Source organism: Pelophylax lessonae, assembly GCF_965119305.1.
Source record: "Pelophylax lessonae genome assembly, chromosome: 1".
Lineage (NCBI taxonomy): Eukaryota > Metazoa > Chordata > Amphibia > Anura > Ranidae > Pelophylax > Pelophylax lessonae.
In genome coordinates, this window is record NC_138768.1 from 164,480,472 (window position 1) to 164,500,223 (window position 19,752).

At 47.4% G+C, this 19,752-nt stretch overlaps 1 protein-coding gene across 1 annotated transcript in view; it reads left to right on the forward strand.

Annotated features, from left to right (window-relative positions):
• LNPEP (leucyl and cystinyl aminopeptidase) overlaps positions 1-19,752 on the forward strand; it is a 149,542-nt gene that overhangs the window by 40,478 nt on the left and 89,312 nt on the right. Inside the window, exons 5-6 of the mRNA XM_082258796.1 lie at positions 2,710-2,864; positions 13,885-13,998. Coding sequence (XP_082114922.1) covers positions 2,710-2,864; positions 13,885-13,998 — 269 coding nt within the window. The remainder of the gene's footprint in view (positions 1-2,709; positions 2,865-13,884; positions 13,999-19,752) is intronic.

Genomic DNA, 19,752 nt, shown 5'->3' on the forward strand with positions numbered 1-19,752 from the left:
TTTTTGCTAACCGCATCATCAAATTTAACTCATCAGTGTGCTAGTCTTTCATTGTCAAATTTCACCACCTTGACTGTACATACAGTATGAAAACAGAAGAGAAATATGGATGACTGCACTCCAAAAGAGGAACACCTTTATTGATGCATATTAAACTGCAACCAAATGCTGTCTTCTATATTTTTTTAAACAGTATGGTACATTTGTATCTATGGAGGAGACCACAATCGGGACAGGTTATCGTCAGCTGACCATTGTTTGATGTCCACTATATGAAGTGGGGCAGTCTCTCCTGATTGCTGGGTCATGATTAAGTCCTAGAGCAGGGGTGGGGAACCTACAGTTCAGGGGCCGTATGCGGCCCTCATAGTCATCTGGTCCGGCCCCCCATGCAGCTGAGTCTGTGTCTCTCAGCTGATCTGTCAGAATGGAGCCGATGCTTCCTGTATAGTTCCTGCTCCGTTATGACAGTCTGAGTGAGTCACAGGCGGAGTGATATCAAATGCACTCCGCCTGTGACCAATACAGGAAACATCACCTCTTCCTCCAGCGTGGCGCTGCTACACTTCTCCTAGCCAGCATTTCCCGCCAGCAGCACACACAGCAGTACCAGCCAGAGCCAGCAGTACCAGCCAGAGCCAGCAGTACCAGCCAGAGCCAGCAGTACACACAGCAGTACCCACAGCAGAACCAGCAGTACCAGCCAGAGTCAGCAGTACCTACAACAGTACCAGCCAGCAGTACCTACAGCACAGTACCAGCCAGCAGTACCCACAGCAATACCAGCCAGCAGTACATGCCAGCAGTACCAGCCTGAGCCAGCAGTACCCGTCTGAGACAGCAGTACCAGGCAGCAGTATCCACAGCACAGTAACAGCCATCAGTACCAGCCTGAGCCAGCAGTACCCACAGCAGTACCATCCAGCAGTACTCACAGCACAGTACAAGCCAGCAGTACCAGCCAGCAATACCCACCAGCAGTACCTGCCAGCAGTTCTTTTCAAAACTTACCACCACAAAAAAGTCGACTGCGCTCCAGACTGACCGACACAAACCTGGAAAACCTGTTGCGAGTAGCAACATCATCAATACCAGCTAACATCACATACCTTACCAAAGAGAAGCAGTTGCAGCCATCACATTAGGGGTGAGTTAATTAAATGTTTGACCAAATATAACAGGCTAATTTTTAAGGTGATAATTTTGTACGGCCCCCCGAATGGTTTTATAAATACCCAAATGGCCCTTGGCAGAAAAAAGGTTCCCCACCCCTGTCCTAGAGGATCATGAAACTGGTTGACTTTCCTCTGTTCCCCCGTAGGGTTTGGTTGCTGTTTTTACATGCATCAATAAAGATGGTCCTATTTCGACTTGCAGCCTTCCGGATTTCTCCATATTCATATTTTTCAGTGTGACGAGCTGGGCCTTGCATCTGAGTTGGAAATGTGTGGGTTCCTGGTGAACAGACTGACCCGGAGCAGTGTTACTTTGTTTACAGGCTTGACTGTACAGTCTCTCCTGGATATAGAATATATCATGGAACTCCACTTGTTTCCAAATTTACACTCTAGTTGCATTTTGGAAGCGGCTTTTACTTTCTGATGTGTTTTTATATTATAGAGATTGCAATAGCTGATGTAAAACAAACTGCCATGTTGTGTATGTAAGAGTAAGCCCCAATTCACACTGAAGCGAATTGTCATGCGATTTGACAGGTCAAATTGCATGACCAGTCACACCTTATTATCGACCATGGCAGTGCTCAAATCAGCGCGACACCAACTTTGAAGCGCTGCATCAATTTGAAAATATAGTTCCTGCACCACTTTTGGCAATTTCAGGTGCGACTTACATAGACATCTGTACATGAAGCCGCACAGATGTCTTTCAAGTCGCACTGACATTTGGCTTTGAAATTGTCATTTCAGATTTCAAATTCAGTGTAAACGAAGACTAAAGCACAAGCTAAACCTAAACAGAGTTTGGAACTGTGTAGGTCTCACTGCGAACACCCTTCTGCACGGTTTCATATCTGGCTATTGCGATTAGATCATTACCCACTGTCTTATATTACGTTATCCACTGAATAAATGATTTACATTTATAAGATTTATACTAGATGATTGGGGATGATGGGAGGGGCCTTGTACTTGGGATCAGTTTATAATTGATTTTTTGGGTCCGAGTAGAGTTTTGCAGTGTATAATTTATAGTAGAGTCCTCAACTAAGATTTTTATTCTTGGTGTTTTTTACATTTTTCAATTGTATTGTTGACATATTTTCATATTTCTCTATATTTGTTGCATAGTGGTTCAATGCGTTTAAAGGGAACTAGGAATCCTACTGTGTGGTTGTATTTCTAAACCTGCATGCAGTGGTGTTGTACCTCCCAGTGTTTTCTGTGTGTAAAGGCCCCAAGAGATATAGGAAACTAATGGAGGCTTTGCCCATCAGGCTCTTTATGTGACTGATGAATCACCTACACCTGGATTATCCATTAAGTATAAACTTTGTTCTTGGTGACTGACTTCTAGATGGAGTTCAGATCTTGTATGCAGCCAGCTGTGTAAAATATGTTTACTTCTGTACCTGACACTGTTCAGTACAGGACTTAATCCTCATTATGTGCTTGCCAAATGAATATGCCTTAATTGCCCACATTCACTGATATTTTTGACATAATATTTGTAATTTTTCTTTATCTGTAGATCTGATAGCCATCCCTGACATCCAGGCAGGAGCAATGGAAAACTGGGGTCTCATCACCTTCCGGGAGACCACTCTGCTTTACAAGGAGAACTCCTCTTCACTGATGGATAAACAGTTCATCACCACTGTCATTGCTCATGAGTTGGCACATCAGGTAAATGTATATGATTTGTAATCTTGCTACATTTTAGTACTTTGTGCCAAATTGCAGTCAATTATTAATATTCATCTAATAAGGGTAAATGTAAAAGGCCAAGTAATCCCAATTCAATCATCCATCTTGATGACTGGGCAGTTTCAGACCCATGTAGTGTGTAATAATACTACACTGTTTTTTTTCTCCCATATGTAATGTACATTCATGTAATCCTGCAATTTTCTGCAGTATGAAGAGTTATTGTAGCCATAAATGACCCAGTGTTCATAATCTGGGTTCCCAATTTAAGCATCCCCCTGATAGTTGGGCTGTTACCGACCTATATAGGAATGTGCTGTGCAAGTATCGCTGTCCTTGCTGGGTTATGCAGCTGTTTACTGCACTCCTGTTTTACCACATTTTCTAGGGTTGTTTTCGACATGTGCAAAGAGAGATCACACACATACTTGGAAGTATAACATTTATTAAAAGTAATGACAAATAATATTAGAAAATATAACATTACTTAACTAAAGATGCTGTTTCGCTATGGAGTCCCCCCATAAAGGCGTGGCCAAGTAATCAGACCAGACACATGCATCATGCAGACTAAGATCTTAACAGAACTTGAATGTAAAGAATTGGCCAATTGTAGAGAAGAAATAGGGCTCAGCCACATCCTGGTCCGTTAACAATAACATTCCCTTAGTGTGAGTCAACTAAGGTAAAACCATACTTATGTCCTTCTATGGCTTGTATGGCTCCTTAACCATTGCTTGGAATTCATTAAGAAGATATTTGAGAGACTAGTGAACTACTTTAATTAAGAAAATATGTAATATGAAATTTCCCAATCAACTCTGACAATCCTATTGGAGGAATTTATTATTTATTTATTTTTTTTGTCCTATAGCTGTTGATCTGAGAACAGCGTAAGATGGTGTTACCAGTTAAACTGTTTTATGGGACTAAACCAGTGGCTTTAAACCTGCATCCTCCAGTACCCCCAACAGGTCATATTTTGAAAATTTCTCTTCGAAAAGTAACTGTCAAAACAAGACCTGTTGGGTGTAGTTAAGAACGAAGGACAGAAACAAAAACTGATCACGGATAATTATTTTTTATGGTAAAACTAAACAAGTGTTCTGATTACCTGCTATTGTTTTCTTCAGTTTTTAAAGTATGACCTCAGTAGAGGTGACTAACATTTAAGGCCCAGTTGGGTCATAGAAATAGATATTTAGTCAGAAAATTGTGCCAACAGCTTCTATTTTAGTAATAGCTCTGCTCTACTGTAACGACAATTGTGTATTGGGTCTAAATATTGCTGTGCATTCTAATATACACCAGAGTTAGGCCTAGTGCACTCCATAACAGAACTGGCTTGACATGTGCCATTTTTTTCTGAACATTCCAAAGAGCACTGGAGTATGAAAGTAGGTTTTCAAAGGAATTTCCAATTTTAAACCAGGTTAAAACATATTATGTATACCAACACAAGACTAGATTTTAAAATTCCTGACTTATTTATTTCTTTATATACTGTGTGTGTGTGTGTGTGTTTTTGTGTTTGTTTTTTTTTGTGTTTGTTTTTTTTTTGTGTTTTTTTTTTGTTTTTTTTTAGGTCCATATATATTTGGACACAAGCACAATTTTCTTACTTTTGGCTCTGCATGCCACCATAATAAAAGTAAAACAAAACAATCCAAATAAATTTAAAGTGCAGACTTTCAGCTTTAATTCAAGGGGTTGAACATAAATATCAAGTACACATTTTATTACCTGCAACCACTTTCAGGGGCTCAAATGCGCCGTCAACCAACTTTGCTGCATGTGGCTGACTCTGTGTTGACAGTATATCTATAAACGCTGTAGAATTAATCCGTCTTCTGTCACATCATGTCATGGTCTTACCTCCTTGCTGTTCTCCTTCGTTTGACATGTGCTGGCGGCCATCTTGGTTTCTGGGTTTCTTGTAGCCTCCCACCCTGCGGCTCCTCCTTCCCACTGGGAGGAGCTGGATGCCTAGCTCATATATATAGGAGGTCTGTGGCTCAGTTCCCTGCTTGGTCCTCCTGTGTTCACATGCTACTAAGACTGCTGCTACTTCTGGTTCCTGTTCCTGGCTTCGTCTGACTACCCTGTTGGTTCCTGATCCTGGCTTCGTCTGACTACCCTGTTGGTTCCTGATCCTGGCTTCGTCTGACTACCCTGTTGGTTCCTGATCCTGGCTTTGTCTGACTACCCTGTTGGTTCCTGATCCTGGCTTCGTCTGACTACCCTGCTGGTTCAAGACCCCTGGCTTCGCAAAGACTCTGCATCGGTTTCGCCATCCGTTTGGACTTTTGCTTTATAGCTTGTTTTTCAATAAAGCTGTCTTATTTTCACTTATCTGTTGTTGTACGTCTGGTTCATGGTTCCGTGACATTAGGACCAAGCCATGAATTCTGACGGTACAGGGCCATCCTCGCTACCCACGCTGGTTGCCAGACTTGATCAGCAGGATCACCTGTTGGGTCGGGTCGCCGTGGCGTTGCAAACCCTGCTTGAACGCACGGTACCACAGGCCATGAATTCTGACGGTACAGGGCCATCCTCACTACCCACGTTGGTTGCCAGACTTGATCAGCAGGATCACCTGTTGGGTCAGTTCGCCGTGGCGTTGCAATCCCTGCTTGAACGCACGGCTCATTTCGCTCCCGTTGCCGATGGGTCGGTTGTCGCTCCTGGGTCCGCTCCGGTTGTTGCGCCAGAGTCTACCCCGACACCTGTTGTTGCGCCTGCGGTGTTTCGGGGTATGTCCGGTTCTGCCCCCCTTCCACAGCGCTTTGGGGGAGAGCCAACTCAGTGCCGAGGTTTCCTTAACCAGGTGGGCATTTATTTCGAGTTGCTGCTACATGCCTTTCCTACTGAGAGATCAAAGGTGGGCTTCCTGATCTCGCTGCTCTCGGACAAGGCCTTGGCCTGGGCCAGCCCTTTATGGGAGAACAACAATCCGGTGGTTGCCGAGTTTTCCGGTTTTGTTGCTTCTCTTCGGAGGGTATTCGATGTGCCGGCTCGTGCTGCCTCTGCTGCGAAGCTCCTTATGTCCATCAGACAGGGTTCACGATCCGTAGCTGAATACGCCATTGAGTTTCGTACCCTGGCAGCAGAGGTGGGCTGGAATAATGAGGCTCTGGTCGCTGCTTTCTCTCATGGTCTCTCGGATGCCTTGAAGGATGAGGTTGCAGCTAAGGACCTACCAGTGGAGCTCGAGTCCCTTATTTCTTTCCTGATTTTGATTGACACCAGACTCAGGGAGAGACCTTCCTTTAAGGAGAGTCTGCGGAGGCCTCCTAACAGATTGGCGCCTACGTTTGCTGTCCCACCCGTGCCTCCCTCTCCTCCCACGCCTCCTGGGGATGACTTGTCTGGGGGTGAACCCATGCAGCTGGGGTTTGCTCGCCTGTCCGAGGGGGAGAGGGTACTCCGGAGACGCGAGGGCCGATGCATGTACTGTGGTCTCGGTGGGCATTTTCGGTTGGCATGTCCGAACCGTCCGGGAAAACGCTCGCACCTGAGATCCTGTCAGGGGCAGATCTTGGGTGGAGTCTCCTCGTCCCCGGTTTCCCGTGTTGACAAACCACTGATCACTGTTGTCCTCTCCTGGGTCGGGGGCTCGGTGACGACCCAGGCGTTGGTGGACTCTGGTGCTGGTGGTTTGTTCATTGATAGTGTGTTCGCTGCCACCAATTCCATTCCTCTGCAGGCTCGGGGTTCACCTCTGGCTCTTGAGGCGATAGACGGCAGACCCCTTCTGCCGCCACACGTGACTCATGAGACCCTTCCAGTGGGGTTAGCCATTGGTGCCGTTCACAGAGAGTCGGTCTGCTTCCAGGTTATTTCGTCTCCACACTACTCGGTGGTCTTGGGGTACCCCTGGCTCCAGAAGCATAATCCGATTTTCGATTGGAGATCGGCCGAGATCCTCTCGTGGTCACCGCAGTGTGGGGCTAGTTGCATCCATGGGCCTGTCAAGTTGCTGTGTACTTCCTCGGACTCTCTGTTGCCCCCTGAATACGAGGAGTACCGGGATGTATTCGATAAGGTGCGCGCGGTTGCCCTACCTCCGCACCGCCCATACGATTGTGCCATCGAGTTACAATCTGGTGCCGTTCCTCCTCGTGGCAAAGTCTATCCACTGTCGGTAGCAGAGAATGAGGCCATGGAGGAGTACGTGAGGGAGGCGCTTTCACGCGGTCACATTCGCAAATCCTCGTCCCCGGCAGGGGCTGGATTTTTCTTTGTGAAAAAGAAGGGCGGTGAGTTGAGGCCTTGCATCGATTACAGGGGTCTCAATCGCATCACGATCAAGAACGCTTACCCGATACCCTTGATTTCCGAGCTGTTCGACCGTCTTAAAGGGGCTACGGTCTTTACCAAACTCGACCTGAGGGCGGCATATAACCTCGTAAGGATCAAGGCGGGCGATGAGTGGAAGACCGCGTTTAACACCAGGACCGGTCATTATGAATCCTTGGTTATGCCCTTTGGGCTGTGCAATGCGCCCGCAGTCTTTCAGGAATTCATCAACGATGTTTTCCGTGACCTGTTGCAGCAGTGTGTGGTGGTCTATTTGGATGACATCCTGGTATATTCTGAGTCCATGGAGACCCACATTCTGGATGTCAGACGAGTGTTGCAACGGTTACGAGAGAACAAGCTGTTCGGTAAGCTTGAGAAATGCGAATTTCACCGATCCCAGGTAACCTTCTTAGGTTACATCATTTCCGCTGAAGGGTTCTCCATGGATCCTGAGAAGGTTTCGGCTGTCTTACAGTGGCCCCAGCCCAGTGGTCTTCGTTCCCTGCAGCGCTTTTTGGGCTTCGCCAATTATTATCGGAAGTTCATCAGGGACTTTTCCATGCTAGCCAAACCTCTCACGGATCTGACCAGGAAGGGCAGTAATTCCCAGGTCTGGCCGCCCGAGGCCATCCGAGCTTTTGAGGCTCTAAAGTCCGCCTTTGTGTCGGCTCCGATTCTGTCGCATCCCAACCCTGGGTTGCCCTTTGTCCTCGAGGTGGACGCGTCCGAGACGGGAGTAGGCGCCCTTCTGTCTCAGCGTAGAACACCAGAGGGTCCTCTGCTTCCTTGTGGGTTTTACTCCCGGAAACTGTCTTCTGCTGAGTGCAACTACCAGATTGGTGACAGGGAGTTATTGGCCATCGTGCAGGCTCTTAAAGAATGGAGGCACTTGCTCGAGGGTTCGGTGGTTCCGGTCCTCATCCTGACGGACCACAAGAATCTGACCTACCTTTCTGAGGCCAAGAGATTGACACCACGTCAGGCCAGATGGGCTCTGTTCTTGTCACGTTTTAATTACGTGGTCTCCTACCTACCCGGTTCCAAGAACATCAGGGCGGATGCCTTATCACGGCAGTACTCCGACCTGTCCAGGGAGGAGTCGATTCCGACTTCGGTCATACCTCCGAATCAGATCCTGGCCGCCATTCGCACCAGCCTGACCTCTCCCCTGGGTGAGCAGATTTTGGCGGCTCAAGCCGGTGCTCCCTCTGGGAGACCCAACGGCAGATGTTTTGTGCCTGAGGAGTTGCGCACTCGGTTGTTGCGAACCTACCATAACTCCAAGACCGCGGGGCATCCTGGAAAGAATCAGCTGTCCTGGGCTGTTTCACGTCTGTTCTGGTGGCCTTCCCTACGTTCCGACATCGCCGCGTATGTAGCGGCATGCTCCGTTTGTGCCCAGAGTAAGTCCCCTCGGCACCTTCCGGTGGGTCTTCTGCAACCCTTAGCCACCGGGGAGCGCCCATGGTCACACCTGGGGATGGATTTCATTGTGGACCTCCCTGCATCCCGAGGCCATACGGTCATTCTCATGATTGTGGATCGGTTTTCCAAAATGTGCCACTGTGTTCCTCTCAAGAAGTTACCCTCTGCACAGGAGTTGGCCACGATTTTTGCCAGGGAGGTCTTCCGGTTGCACGGTTTGCCCAAGGAGATTGTGTCGGATCGGGGGAGTCAGTTTGTGTCCAGGTTCTGGCGCGCCTTTTGCTCCCAGTTGGGGATTCATCTCTCCTTCTCCTCGGCCTACCACCCTCAGTCCAATGGGGCCGCAGAACGATCCAATCAGGCCTTGGAGCAATTCCTTCGTTGCTATATCTCCGATCACCAAGACAATTGGGTTGACCTCCTGCCTTGGGCTGAGTTTGCCAGGAACACGGCGGTGAACTCTTCCTCTGGGACGTCTCCCTTCTTGGCCAACTATGGGTTCCAACCTGCCGTGTTACCGGAGGTATTCTCTCCCCAGGATATTCCGGCTGTGGAGGATCACCTTTCCGTTCTACGTGCTTCTTGGGTACAGATCCAGAAGTCCCTTGAGGTCTCTGCGCAGCGCCAGAGACTCCAGGCTGATCGCAGACGAGCGCCTGCTCCTTCCTACCAGGCCGGAGACCGTGTATGGTTGTCCACCCGCAACCTCAACCTTCGAGTGCCCACTCCCAAGCTGGCGCCTCGCTTTGTTGGTCCCTTCCGAGTGCTTCGCAGGGTAAATCCGGTAGCCTATGCCCTTGCGCTTCCTCCTGGCATGCGGATCTCCAACGTGTTTCATGTCTCCCTGTTGAAGCCACTGGTGTGTAATCGTTTCACTTCCTCGGTTCCTCGGCCTCGTCCGGTCCAAGTGGGCAATCGTGAGGAGTATGAGGTGAGCAATATCCTGGACTCTCGCCTGGTCCGCGGTCGGGTGCAGTTTTTGGTTCATTGGCGTGGTTATGGTCCTGAGGAGCGTTCCTGGGTTCCCTCCGCAGATGTCCATGCTCCTGCCTTGCTCCGAGCCTTCCATGCACGCTTCCCTCAAAAACCGTTCTTTACTCCGCGGAGGAGGGGCCCTTGAGGGGGAGGTACTGTCATGGTCTTACCTCCTTGCTGTTCTCCTTCGTTTGACATGTGCTGGCGGCCATCTTGGTTTCTGGGTTTCTTGTAGCCTCCCACCCTGCGGCTCCTCCTTCCCACTGGGAGGAGCTGGATGCCTAGCTCATATATATAGGAGGTCTGTGGCTCAGTTCCCTGCTTGGTCCTCCTGTGTTCACATGCTACTAAGACTGCTGCTACTTCTGGTTCCTGTTCCTGGCTTCGTCTGACTACCCTGTTGGTTCCTGATCCTGGCTTCGTCTGACTACCCTGTTGGTTCCTGATCCTGGCTTCGTCTGACTACCCTGTTGGTTCCTGATCCTGGCTTTGTCTGACTACCCTGTTGGTTCCTGATCCTGGCTTCGTCTGACTACCCTGCTGGTTCCAGACCCCTGGCTTCGCAAAGACTCTGCATCGGTTTCGCCATCCGTTTGGACTTTTGCTTTATAGCTTGTTTTTCAATAAAGCTGTCTTATTTTCACTTATCTGTTGTTGTACGTCTGGTTCATGGTTCCGTGACACATCATCCATAAACACCAATGACCCAGTGCCACTGGAAGCCTGCATGCCCATACCATCACACTGCCTCCACCATGTTTTACTGATGATGTTGTGTGCTGTGGATCAAGAGCTGTTCTAAGCCTTCTCCACACTTTTCTCTTTCCCTCTAAGATTATTCTTTCATCCATCTAAAGAATGCTTTTTCAAAACTGGTCTGGCTTTTTTAAATGTTTTTTGGCAAAGTCTAATGTGGATTTTCTATTCAGGCTTATGAATGGTTTGCATCTTGTTGTGAACCCTCTGTATTTGCTCTCGTTAAGTCTTTTCTTGATTGTCGACTTTGACAATGATACGCCCACCTCCTGGAGAGTGTCCTTCACTTTTCTGGATGTTGTGAATGGGTTTTTCTTTATCATAGAGAGTATCCAGCGATCATCCACCACTGTTGTCCTCCGTGAACAGACAGGCCTTTTTATGTTGCTGAGCTCACCAGTGTATTTTTCTTTTCTCAGAATGTACCAAACTATTGATTTGGCCACTCCTAATGTTGCTACTATCTCCCTGATGGAGAGTTTTGTTTTTGAAGCCTAAGGCCCCTTTCACATGATTCCTCTCGATCAGGTACGCCTTTCTGTTTTTTAGAAGCACCTGATTGGGCCACCCATCGTCCTCTTTGCAAAGGCCGATGTCACCTGTCTGCTATCCGATCTGACAAGATCCGCCTCTTTGGATGCCGCTCCCCTTGATTCCTAGATTGTCTGTTCCAGCGGCGGTCCTGTGGCATATTATCTGGCTAAGATGCTGGTCTGCGGACCAGGCTTCTAAGAAGACCTTATCCAATCTTCCATTTGTGGAGGATCGCCTGTTTGGAACTTCCTTGGATGACCTCATCAAAGGCCTGACAGGGGCTAAGAGTACTCTTCTTCCTCAGGCCTCCAAGGGTAAGGAGTCCTGTCGCAGACGGGGGCCTTTTCGTCCCTCAGGGTCTCAAGACAAGGGATCTAAGCACTTCAGGGCCTCCGCCGGGGGATCTAAGAGGTCTTGGTCAGGTAAGCCACGAGATGGTTCTGCTAGACCTGCGGACAAGTTTTCCTCTGCATGAAGGAGAGCCCTCAACTGTATCTGGGGTGTGGGGTACGTCTTCGCTGGTTTCCAGATCCGTGGACCTCCCTCATCCAGCGCAAGTGGGACCACAAAGTCATTTGCTCTGGCTACAAGATTGAGTTTCAATCATATCCTCCGGAAAGGTTCTTCCCTTCCAACCTGCACTTGTCCCCAGATCGATTAGGGGATCTCTGTGGGGCAGTGCATGACTTGTTACTTTAAGGGGCGATTGTTCGGTTCCGACAACGGAAGGTTTTTACTCAAATCTGTTTACCAGGAAGGAAGGCAAGGTGCGTCCAATTCTGGACCTCAAGGTGCTAAACTGCTTTGTACGGGTACAGAAGTTCCAAATTGAATTCATTCGCACGGTAGTGGCGTCCCTACATCAGGGGGATTTCCTCGCCTCCATCGACATAGACGCCTACCTTCACATCCTGATATGTGCCACCCACCAGCACTTCCTCCACTTTGCCGTGGGCGAGGTGCACTATCAGATTGTGGCATTACCATTTGGTCTCGCAACCGCTCCTCTGGTATTCACAAAAGTTCTGGTCCCGGTGCTAGCATTGCTACGTTAGCGGGGGATAGCTGTACTGGGCTTTTGCAAGCAGACTCTTCGACTGCTCTGTTGGCCAACTTGAAGATTACTCTAAGGGAATTCGATTGGATTCTGAATCATCAGAAATCTGCTCTGGTTCCTTCCACAAGCCTGGACTATCTGGGGCTGATGCTGGACTCGGCCTCAGCCAGAATGTTTTTTCCTCTGGAAAAACTTCAGAAATTTCAGGAGGCAATCCAGCTTCTGCTGTCCAGCAAACGATCATCTCTTCAGACTTGCATGCGGCTGCTGGGCCTGATGGGGTCTACCTTTTTTGAGTCGGTTCCCTTTGCACAGTTCCACATGAGATCTCTGCAAAAGGAGATTCTGGTGAAATGGAACAAGGATCCTCAGTCTCTAGACAATCTGATTCTGTTGACCTGGAGTACGAGCAGGGGCCCCTAGCTTGTGGCTTAGTTCTCTGGCACTTCATTTCTTCACCTGTACTGGATGGTCTTTACCACAGACGCCAACCTTTCTGGGTGGGAAGGCGTCCTTCGCACAGTGTGTGCTCAGGGGTTCTGGACTATGGAAGAGTCCAGGTTACTGATCAATGTACTGGAGCTCCGAGAGATCAGGCTTTGTCTGCCTCATTGGACAAGTCATCTCCAGGGGTGTCTGCTACGGATTCAATCAGACAATGTCAATGTCAATTACAGAGTCTTTTAGAAAGTCAGACTCATTATTTGTCCTCACGAATGGACCTTGCAAAGGGCTGGCTGCTTCTGCTGCTACAATTTCCAGATGGGTCAGACACTGTGGTTCAGGCTTATTCCATTAAGGCAGAGCTCGACAAACCCCAGGCACCAGGTGGCATTGGCGACTAGAATTAGCGGCCTGGCGCCTGGGTTGCACTGCTGCAGGTGTCTTGTCACCAGACATCCTAAGTCTCCTGCGAGGTGTGGGAGTCTCCAGCATGCGGACTGCGGTTCCCTGACACCCGCAAGTGCCGCGTTCGCATGTGGGAGTCTCCTGCACCTCGCAGGAGACTTGGGATGTCTGGCGAAAGAAAGGTGTCTGTCAGCTGTGACAGAATGGAGCCGATGCTTCCTGTATAGTTCCAGGTCCATCCTGTCACAGGCGGAGTGATATCAAATGCACTCCACCTGTGACAGAGATACAGGAAGCATCGGCTCTGTATGCTTCCTACTGCACCGCTCCGTGATCTCTGCCAGCAGTACCAGCCAGCAGTACCTGCTAGCAGTACCCAACCGCAGTACCAGCCAGCACTACCCTCCAGCAGAAAGTCACATGTGCTAGGGGTGAAACTAGCCCCCAGCACATAATTGTAAATATCCCAGCATGTGCAGTGTTTTCTGACTCCTACCACCATGACCACTTCAAATTGCTGACGTCACTTCCGGGTAGCGGCCTTCGCTGTGGATACCTCCGAGTGGCGGCTCCGCTGCACGTCTACACTGCTTCAGTGCAAGCAGCCACACTATCGGGTGGGAGGAAGCCACGCCACCCTACCGGCTGGTCCGGTGTGCTTTTGGCGCATAAGATCCTTCTCCCTCTTGCCTGGTTCCCTGTTGTGATCATCTACACAGTTCCGGCTCACCCAGCGGCTCGGTCATCCTGTGACCCCCAGCAACGCCACAGATCTGGTTTGGAACACATTTTATTATGTTTTAACCATCACTATATATTTTTTATAAATAAAACATTTTAAGGTTTTTCATCAAGCCTGCCTGAGTTACATTGTAGACTATGTACTGTGGGATATCACTGCTGCCCCTCCCCTCATGCATTGTTAAGATACTAGACTTGCATAAGGAGTAGTAGTAAAGGAAAAACCATGGAAAGGTACCAGCTAAGCATAGGAACAAGTGTGTTTTTGTTTTTTTGTTTTTTTTTCTTTTTATGAGCACATATTGATAAGCCTATTTTAGTTACGCTGATTTCTGTTATAAATCTTCTGTCTTACAGTGGTTTGGGAACCTGGTCACCATGGAGTGGTGGAATGATCTGTGGCTTAATGAAGGATTTGCAACTTTCATGGAGTACTTTGCTTTGCAGTCAAATTTCCCAGAGTTGAATGCTGTAAGTAAAGTTAAAGTAAATTACTGATTGGAAATATCTTTCCATGGATTTAATACTGATGAAACTGCATCCCTTCCTACTGTTAGGGGATGTAATTTTATACAGTTGGTTATTTTGTGTGTTATTTAAAATTACTTTGTAGATATCTGTGTTTACTTGGACATTAAAGAATATTTTTTTGTCAGTATAAATAAAACAAACTAAAGAATAAGATCAAAATGTAAATTCACTGATAATGGACCATAACCTATTTTAAGTTTATTTGCCACTGTACATGATGCTAGTTATACTTTTTTGTATAGGTCGTTTTCATCAGATTAAAAATGGTTCACATAGGGAGGCCCTATAAATATGCACCTTACGAGCAGTAACACAAAACTGTGGATTTTTTTTTTTGTTTAGAAATATAAGACACCAGCCCTGGGACAGGAAGCTATGGTTTGAGGTAGAGTGTGAAGGGTGCATTTCAGATTAGACACACTATAGTTCACAGTTTAAATATAGATTTTCAACTCCAGGTATGTCAAATTGAGTGGGACAAAAGAAACAATGGGCTGATATTAAATGATATTAAACCCTGCGTATTTTATAGAGAAACTCCAGTCTCCTGTGTACAAATTTAAAGTCCGCAGCTGCAAAAACTGTAGCTGCTGACTTTTAATAAACAGCCACTCACCTATCCCACGATCCAGTGCTGTGCTCACCTCAGCCGTTTTCTAATTTCCCGTCTTCTGTTCCCAGGGCTCGCATCTAAACTGTGGCCACTAGGGCTGCGCATCTTCACTTACCTCACGATTCAATGCGATTTTGATTATTAGGGTCGCATTTCGATACGATTTGATTCCGCGATGCATCACGATGCATCACGATTACTATGGGGACCCTTTTCTAAAGGGGGATCTATGGGGACCCTGCTCTAAAGGGGGATCCATGGAATAAATCCCCTTTAGTGCAGGCAGGTCTCCCGTAGATCCCCCTTTAGTGCAGTCAAGGGCAGGTCTCCCGTAGATCCCCCTTTAGTGCAGTCAAGGGCAGGTCTCCCGTAGATCCCCCTTTAGGCTTTGATCACCTAGGTAGTTGGCGCAAAAGTGGGAGCGGGTACCGGTCAAATCAGGACCCCCTCCCTCCCTCTCAAAAGTGCTGTTTTATAAACCGGAGCAGAGGAGTAGGTCTTAAAGCGGAATTTCCCCCAGCAGCTGATTTAAAGGAGTTGTAAAGCCAGAAGGTTTCTTATCTTATCTTTATTTTTTATTTCTCTTGTTGGCCTCTGTCACCCATTGGAGAGATTTTCCTTCACTTCCTGTCCCATAGCCAAAACAGAATGTGAGTGTAAATCCTTCCAAAATGAAGGAATCCTGGGGTGTCACCAGTGCCCCCATTGGAAGGTTTCCCCTCTTATTGTTCTGATGTCAACCCAAAATTTGGGATTTCCTTTTACTTTCAATATTAATTATAACAGTAAACATGACAAATGGAGAGAGTAAATCTCCCTAATGGGGGGCACAGACAGCAATACAAACCTGACAGGGGTTCTAATCCAAAATGAAACGTTTTGCCTGTAGTGTAATTTTAAGTTGGTGCCAAGACCACTGGCTTCCTGTTTCAGGGTAGCTCCTTTCTCTTGCGGCATTCTATGGCGCTATTAGAAATACAATCCTAAGGAGCCAATAGAAAGCCCTGCAGCTTAGCATGGCCAAGCACCCCCTCCGCTCTTCCCTTTCCATCCCTCCACCACACTTCACTAAGCTGACTGAAGACTGCACTGTCCACTGCTAAAGTGTAATTAAAAGCTTGCCTCCTCCACTGCTTCGTTTCCCCCTGATATGTTACTGTACGTGCTGTGATTGTTACTATCCCTAAACCTGGCAAAAATCCAACGTCCCCTGCCAACTACAGACCTATATCCCTCCTTCATACTCCTTCATACTGACGTTAAGGTGTATGCCAAGATTCTAGCCCTCAGACTACAATGGGTTCTCCCCCTCCTTTTACATCCTGACCAGGTAGGATTTGTACTGGGCCTCCAGGCCCCAGAGGCACCAGGCGCCTTCTCAATTTGATCTCCTCTGTTGGGCCCTCTTGAACGCCTTCTCTGCTCCTCTCCTTGGATGCGGAGAAGGCGTTTGACAGGGTCCACTGGGGTTACCTCCAAAAGGTCCTGGCATACGTGGCTGGTTGCAATCTGCTGTTATGTCACTATACTCCAACCCATCCACTGTGGTCCTTACTTCCGGCATCAAATTCGTCCGCATACACATCACGAATGGTTCCCTTCCAGGGATGCCCTCTTTACCCTCCTAATGGAACCTTTAGCTCAAAAAGTCTGCTCCAACCCCCACATTCATGGTATACGCATGAATGGCCAGGAGCATAAAATCGGCCTCTTCGCGGACAATGTTCTGCTCCTTTTGTCTAACCCTGCCACATCTCTTGCAGCAATCTATACCCTGCTTCAAGAATTTAGCGCGGTCTCCTGCTATAAATTGAATGCCACCAAATTCCAGATTCCTGAACTGTATTTACCCCCTACTCTTCGTCATTCTCTATCCAAACAGTTCCCATATCCATGGACCAAACACTCATTGCCATATTTGGGTGTTCAACTAACTTCACATGTATCGTACCTATATGCCCGAAATTTTAAACCCCTATTAGACTCCCTCCCACATCTATTGAAAACTCTGAAAATCCAAGAACTTTCTACTACGGGTAGAATAGCTTCGTTTAAAATGCTGATTCTCCCTAAAATACTATATCACTTCCATACTCTAATTATCCCCCTCCCTCAGTCCTTCTTTGCGTCGATTCAAAAGCTTCTCACTAAATTCATCTGGAATCACAAACCCTCGAGCTGCTCCTTCCATATTATGACTCGACACATAACTCTGGGCGGTATGGGAGTCCCTGATAGTAAATATTACTATAAAGCCTGCATTCTTGACCAACTTAAACATTGGTGGACACCTTCCTCTGATAAAATATGGACCGACATTGAGGCTAGCAGGACCCCTCACAAAAATCTACAACTCACTCTACTAGCTGTAAAATGGGAGCAAAACCCCCTCCAACTCTTTCCCCTACTAGGCAAACATCCTTTAAGGAATGGATGGCACTTTCTCTGCAGTTGCCACCTGGCGACTCGGGTTACCGGACTCCCCTGCCACTCACCCTCCTGACACACTTTATCCCCAATCTGGACCTCAGGCTCTGGACATCTAGGAACTCCTCCTGCCCACACATTTACTTACAAGACCTCTATCGGCACCAATCAGTAGTCCCCTTTGCCGACTTGGTCAGAGAATTCGACCTTCCTCCCAAAACATTCCACACTTGCCTCCAAATCTGCTCCTTCCTCCGCTCAAGCCCCCTACCCACACATCTTGCTCTGCCTACTGCGATCAAGCAGCTTTTCCAAGATTCCCACAACAGGTGTAAAGGTATAACTTTGTTTTATCGGCTGAGTACTCACCAAAACTCTTCTGACAAAACCACCACGATGGTGAAATGGGAAAACAATCTACAGGTAACCTTCCCAGAGTCATCCTGGCAGAAAGCATTTTCCTATACGTACTCAAATGTGCCAACCACTGGGAACAATACCTCAAAATGACTCACCTCTGGTACCTCACCCCATTTAGACTCTCGAAAATCTACCCATCCCTTCCAGCCTCGTGCTGGCGACGCTGCGGGGAACAAGGTACCCTGTACCACACACTATGGTCCTGTATGTCACTCGGGTCCTTTTGGAATCAAATATTTTCTTTGATTTCAGTTATTTGTGCTCAACCTGTAACTCCCGAACCTGCCCTTGCTCTTCTCCACCTTAACATTCACGTCCTCTTACCGAAGTATAGATTTATAATCGTACAAACACCTTCTCCTGGCAGCTAAACTCACTATCACGAGGCTCTGGAAATCAATGGAATCCCCCTCATTGAATGATACTATTCTTACCTTGAAGCAACAACATGACCTAGAACTCATTCTAGCGCGCAATCACTTCAATATGCACTCCTTTCACAGAAAATGGGACGCTTGGTTATTGCACTGTAAATGTACTGTTAAGATCTGATGTTACTCATTATATGCTCTTGAGCCGCTTATGATGGATTTATATCTAGCTACCTATCTGCATTACCCTTTATTTCCTCCCACCCTATATGTTCCCTCCCCTCCTGGTGTGTGCCCCTTCCCCCTACTTCTCTTCTCATTTGATATCTTGGGTTAAGCCCCTGGAACTGACTGCATGTTGTTGTTTGCGTTTTTCTGGCACTAGGGAGGCGCCCCCCCCCCCCCCCTCGGGGCACAGTTTGATCCCCTTGGGGTGTCCGGGGTGGAGGGGCTCCTCGATTATACATAGGATTTACGTTTATGCTATAGACTCCTTCCATTGCAGATCTGTTCATTGCTATTTGTGAATGTACACCTTTATAATTTTCCAACTACTGTTCCGCGGTTGTTACTGCATGTTGTTTTTTTTTTTTTTCACTTAATAAAGATTATTGAAACTAAAGTATAATGAAAAGCAAACATTTTGTTTTGGATGGAGTGGAAAGGGATTAGAAAACCTGTAAGTTTATTGGCATCTGTGCCCCCGTACTCTGTAGGTAGTTTCCCTATGTATTATCTTTACCTTTATCACCGAGAGAGAGTCCTAAATTTTGGGTTGACGCCAGAACAGGAATAGAGGGGAAATCTTCTAATGAGGAACCTAGTTCTGGTGATACCGGGGTTCTCTCACTTTGGAGGGAGTCTTCTCACTTCCTGTTTGAGGGGAAGTTAAGAGAATTTTGCCCAATGGGACACAAATGGGGGGAAGAAACCTTTACAGGGGTTTTACTTTGCCTTAGTCTGTCTAAAATGGGAGAAAAAGTTTTCATTCTACTTTTCCATTTTCCTGTAAAGATGGAAGGTTTAGAAAAGCAGCACTGAGAAAGCAGAAGCCAGCAGCATTGAAAGTTGTAAGCTGCAAGTGATGGGGCAGGAATTTTAACAAGAATTTTATTGGAGAATGTGTATTTTTTTTTTTGTGCTCAATGTGTGTAACTAAAGGCAAAACGTATTTTGGTTTTGGATGGAGTAAAGAGGGATTAGAACACCTGTCAGTTTTTGTTGCTGTCTGTGCTCCCCATAGGAAGATTCACCCCTCTCTCTTTGTCCTAATTACCTTTATCATTGAAAGTTAAAATAAAAAATGCCTTTTAGTTACACTTTAACCACTTTCGTACCGCCCGCCGCAGATTTACTGTGGCAGGGCGGCCCTCCTGCACGAACCGACGTAGCTCTACATCAGTCGCGCGCCTGCAGCTAGGGGGCGAGCGCACGCCGCCGCAGGCGTGCTCCTGCCCCCGCTTGTTAGCGGGGAAGACGATGCATGGCAATCAGAGCCACCTGGCACACTCAATCATTCGGACAGTCGGCTGTTGTAAACCCAGCCGACCGTCCTTCTCCCCGGGATGATCACAGAGCTCATGTGATCCTGCTATATAGGATCACATGTCTCTATGGTCATCTCAGAAGCCCAACCCCCATACAGTTAGAATCACTCCCCTAGGGTCACATTTAACCCCTTGATCACCTATACTGTTAACCCCTTCCCTGCCAGTGTCATTATTACAGTAACAGTGCATATGTATAGCACTGATTACTGTAGTAATGCCACTGGTACCCCCAAAAGTGTCAAATGTGAGTTAGGGGTCCGATCTGTCTGCCGCAATGTTGCAGTCCCACTAAAAATCGCAGATCACTGCCATT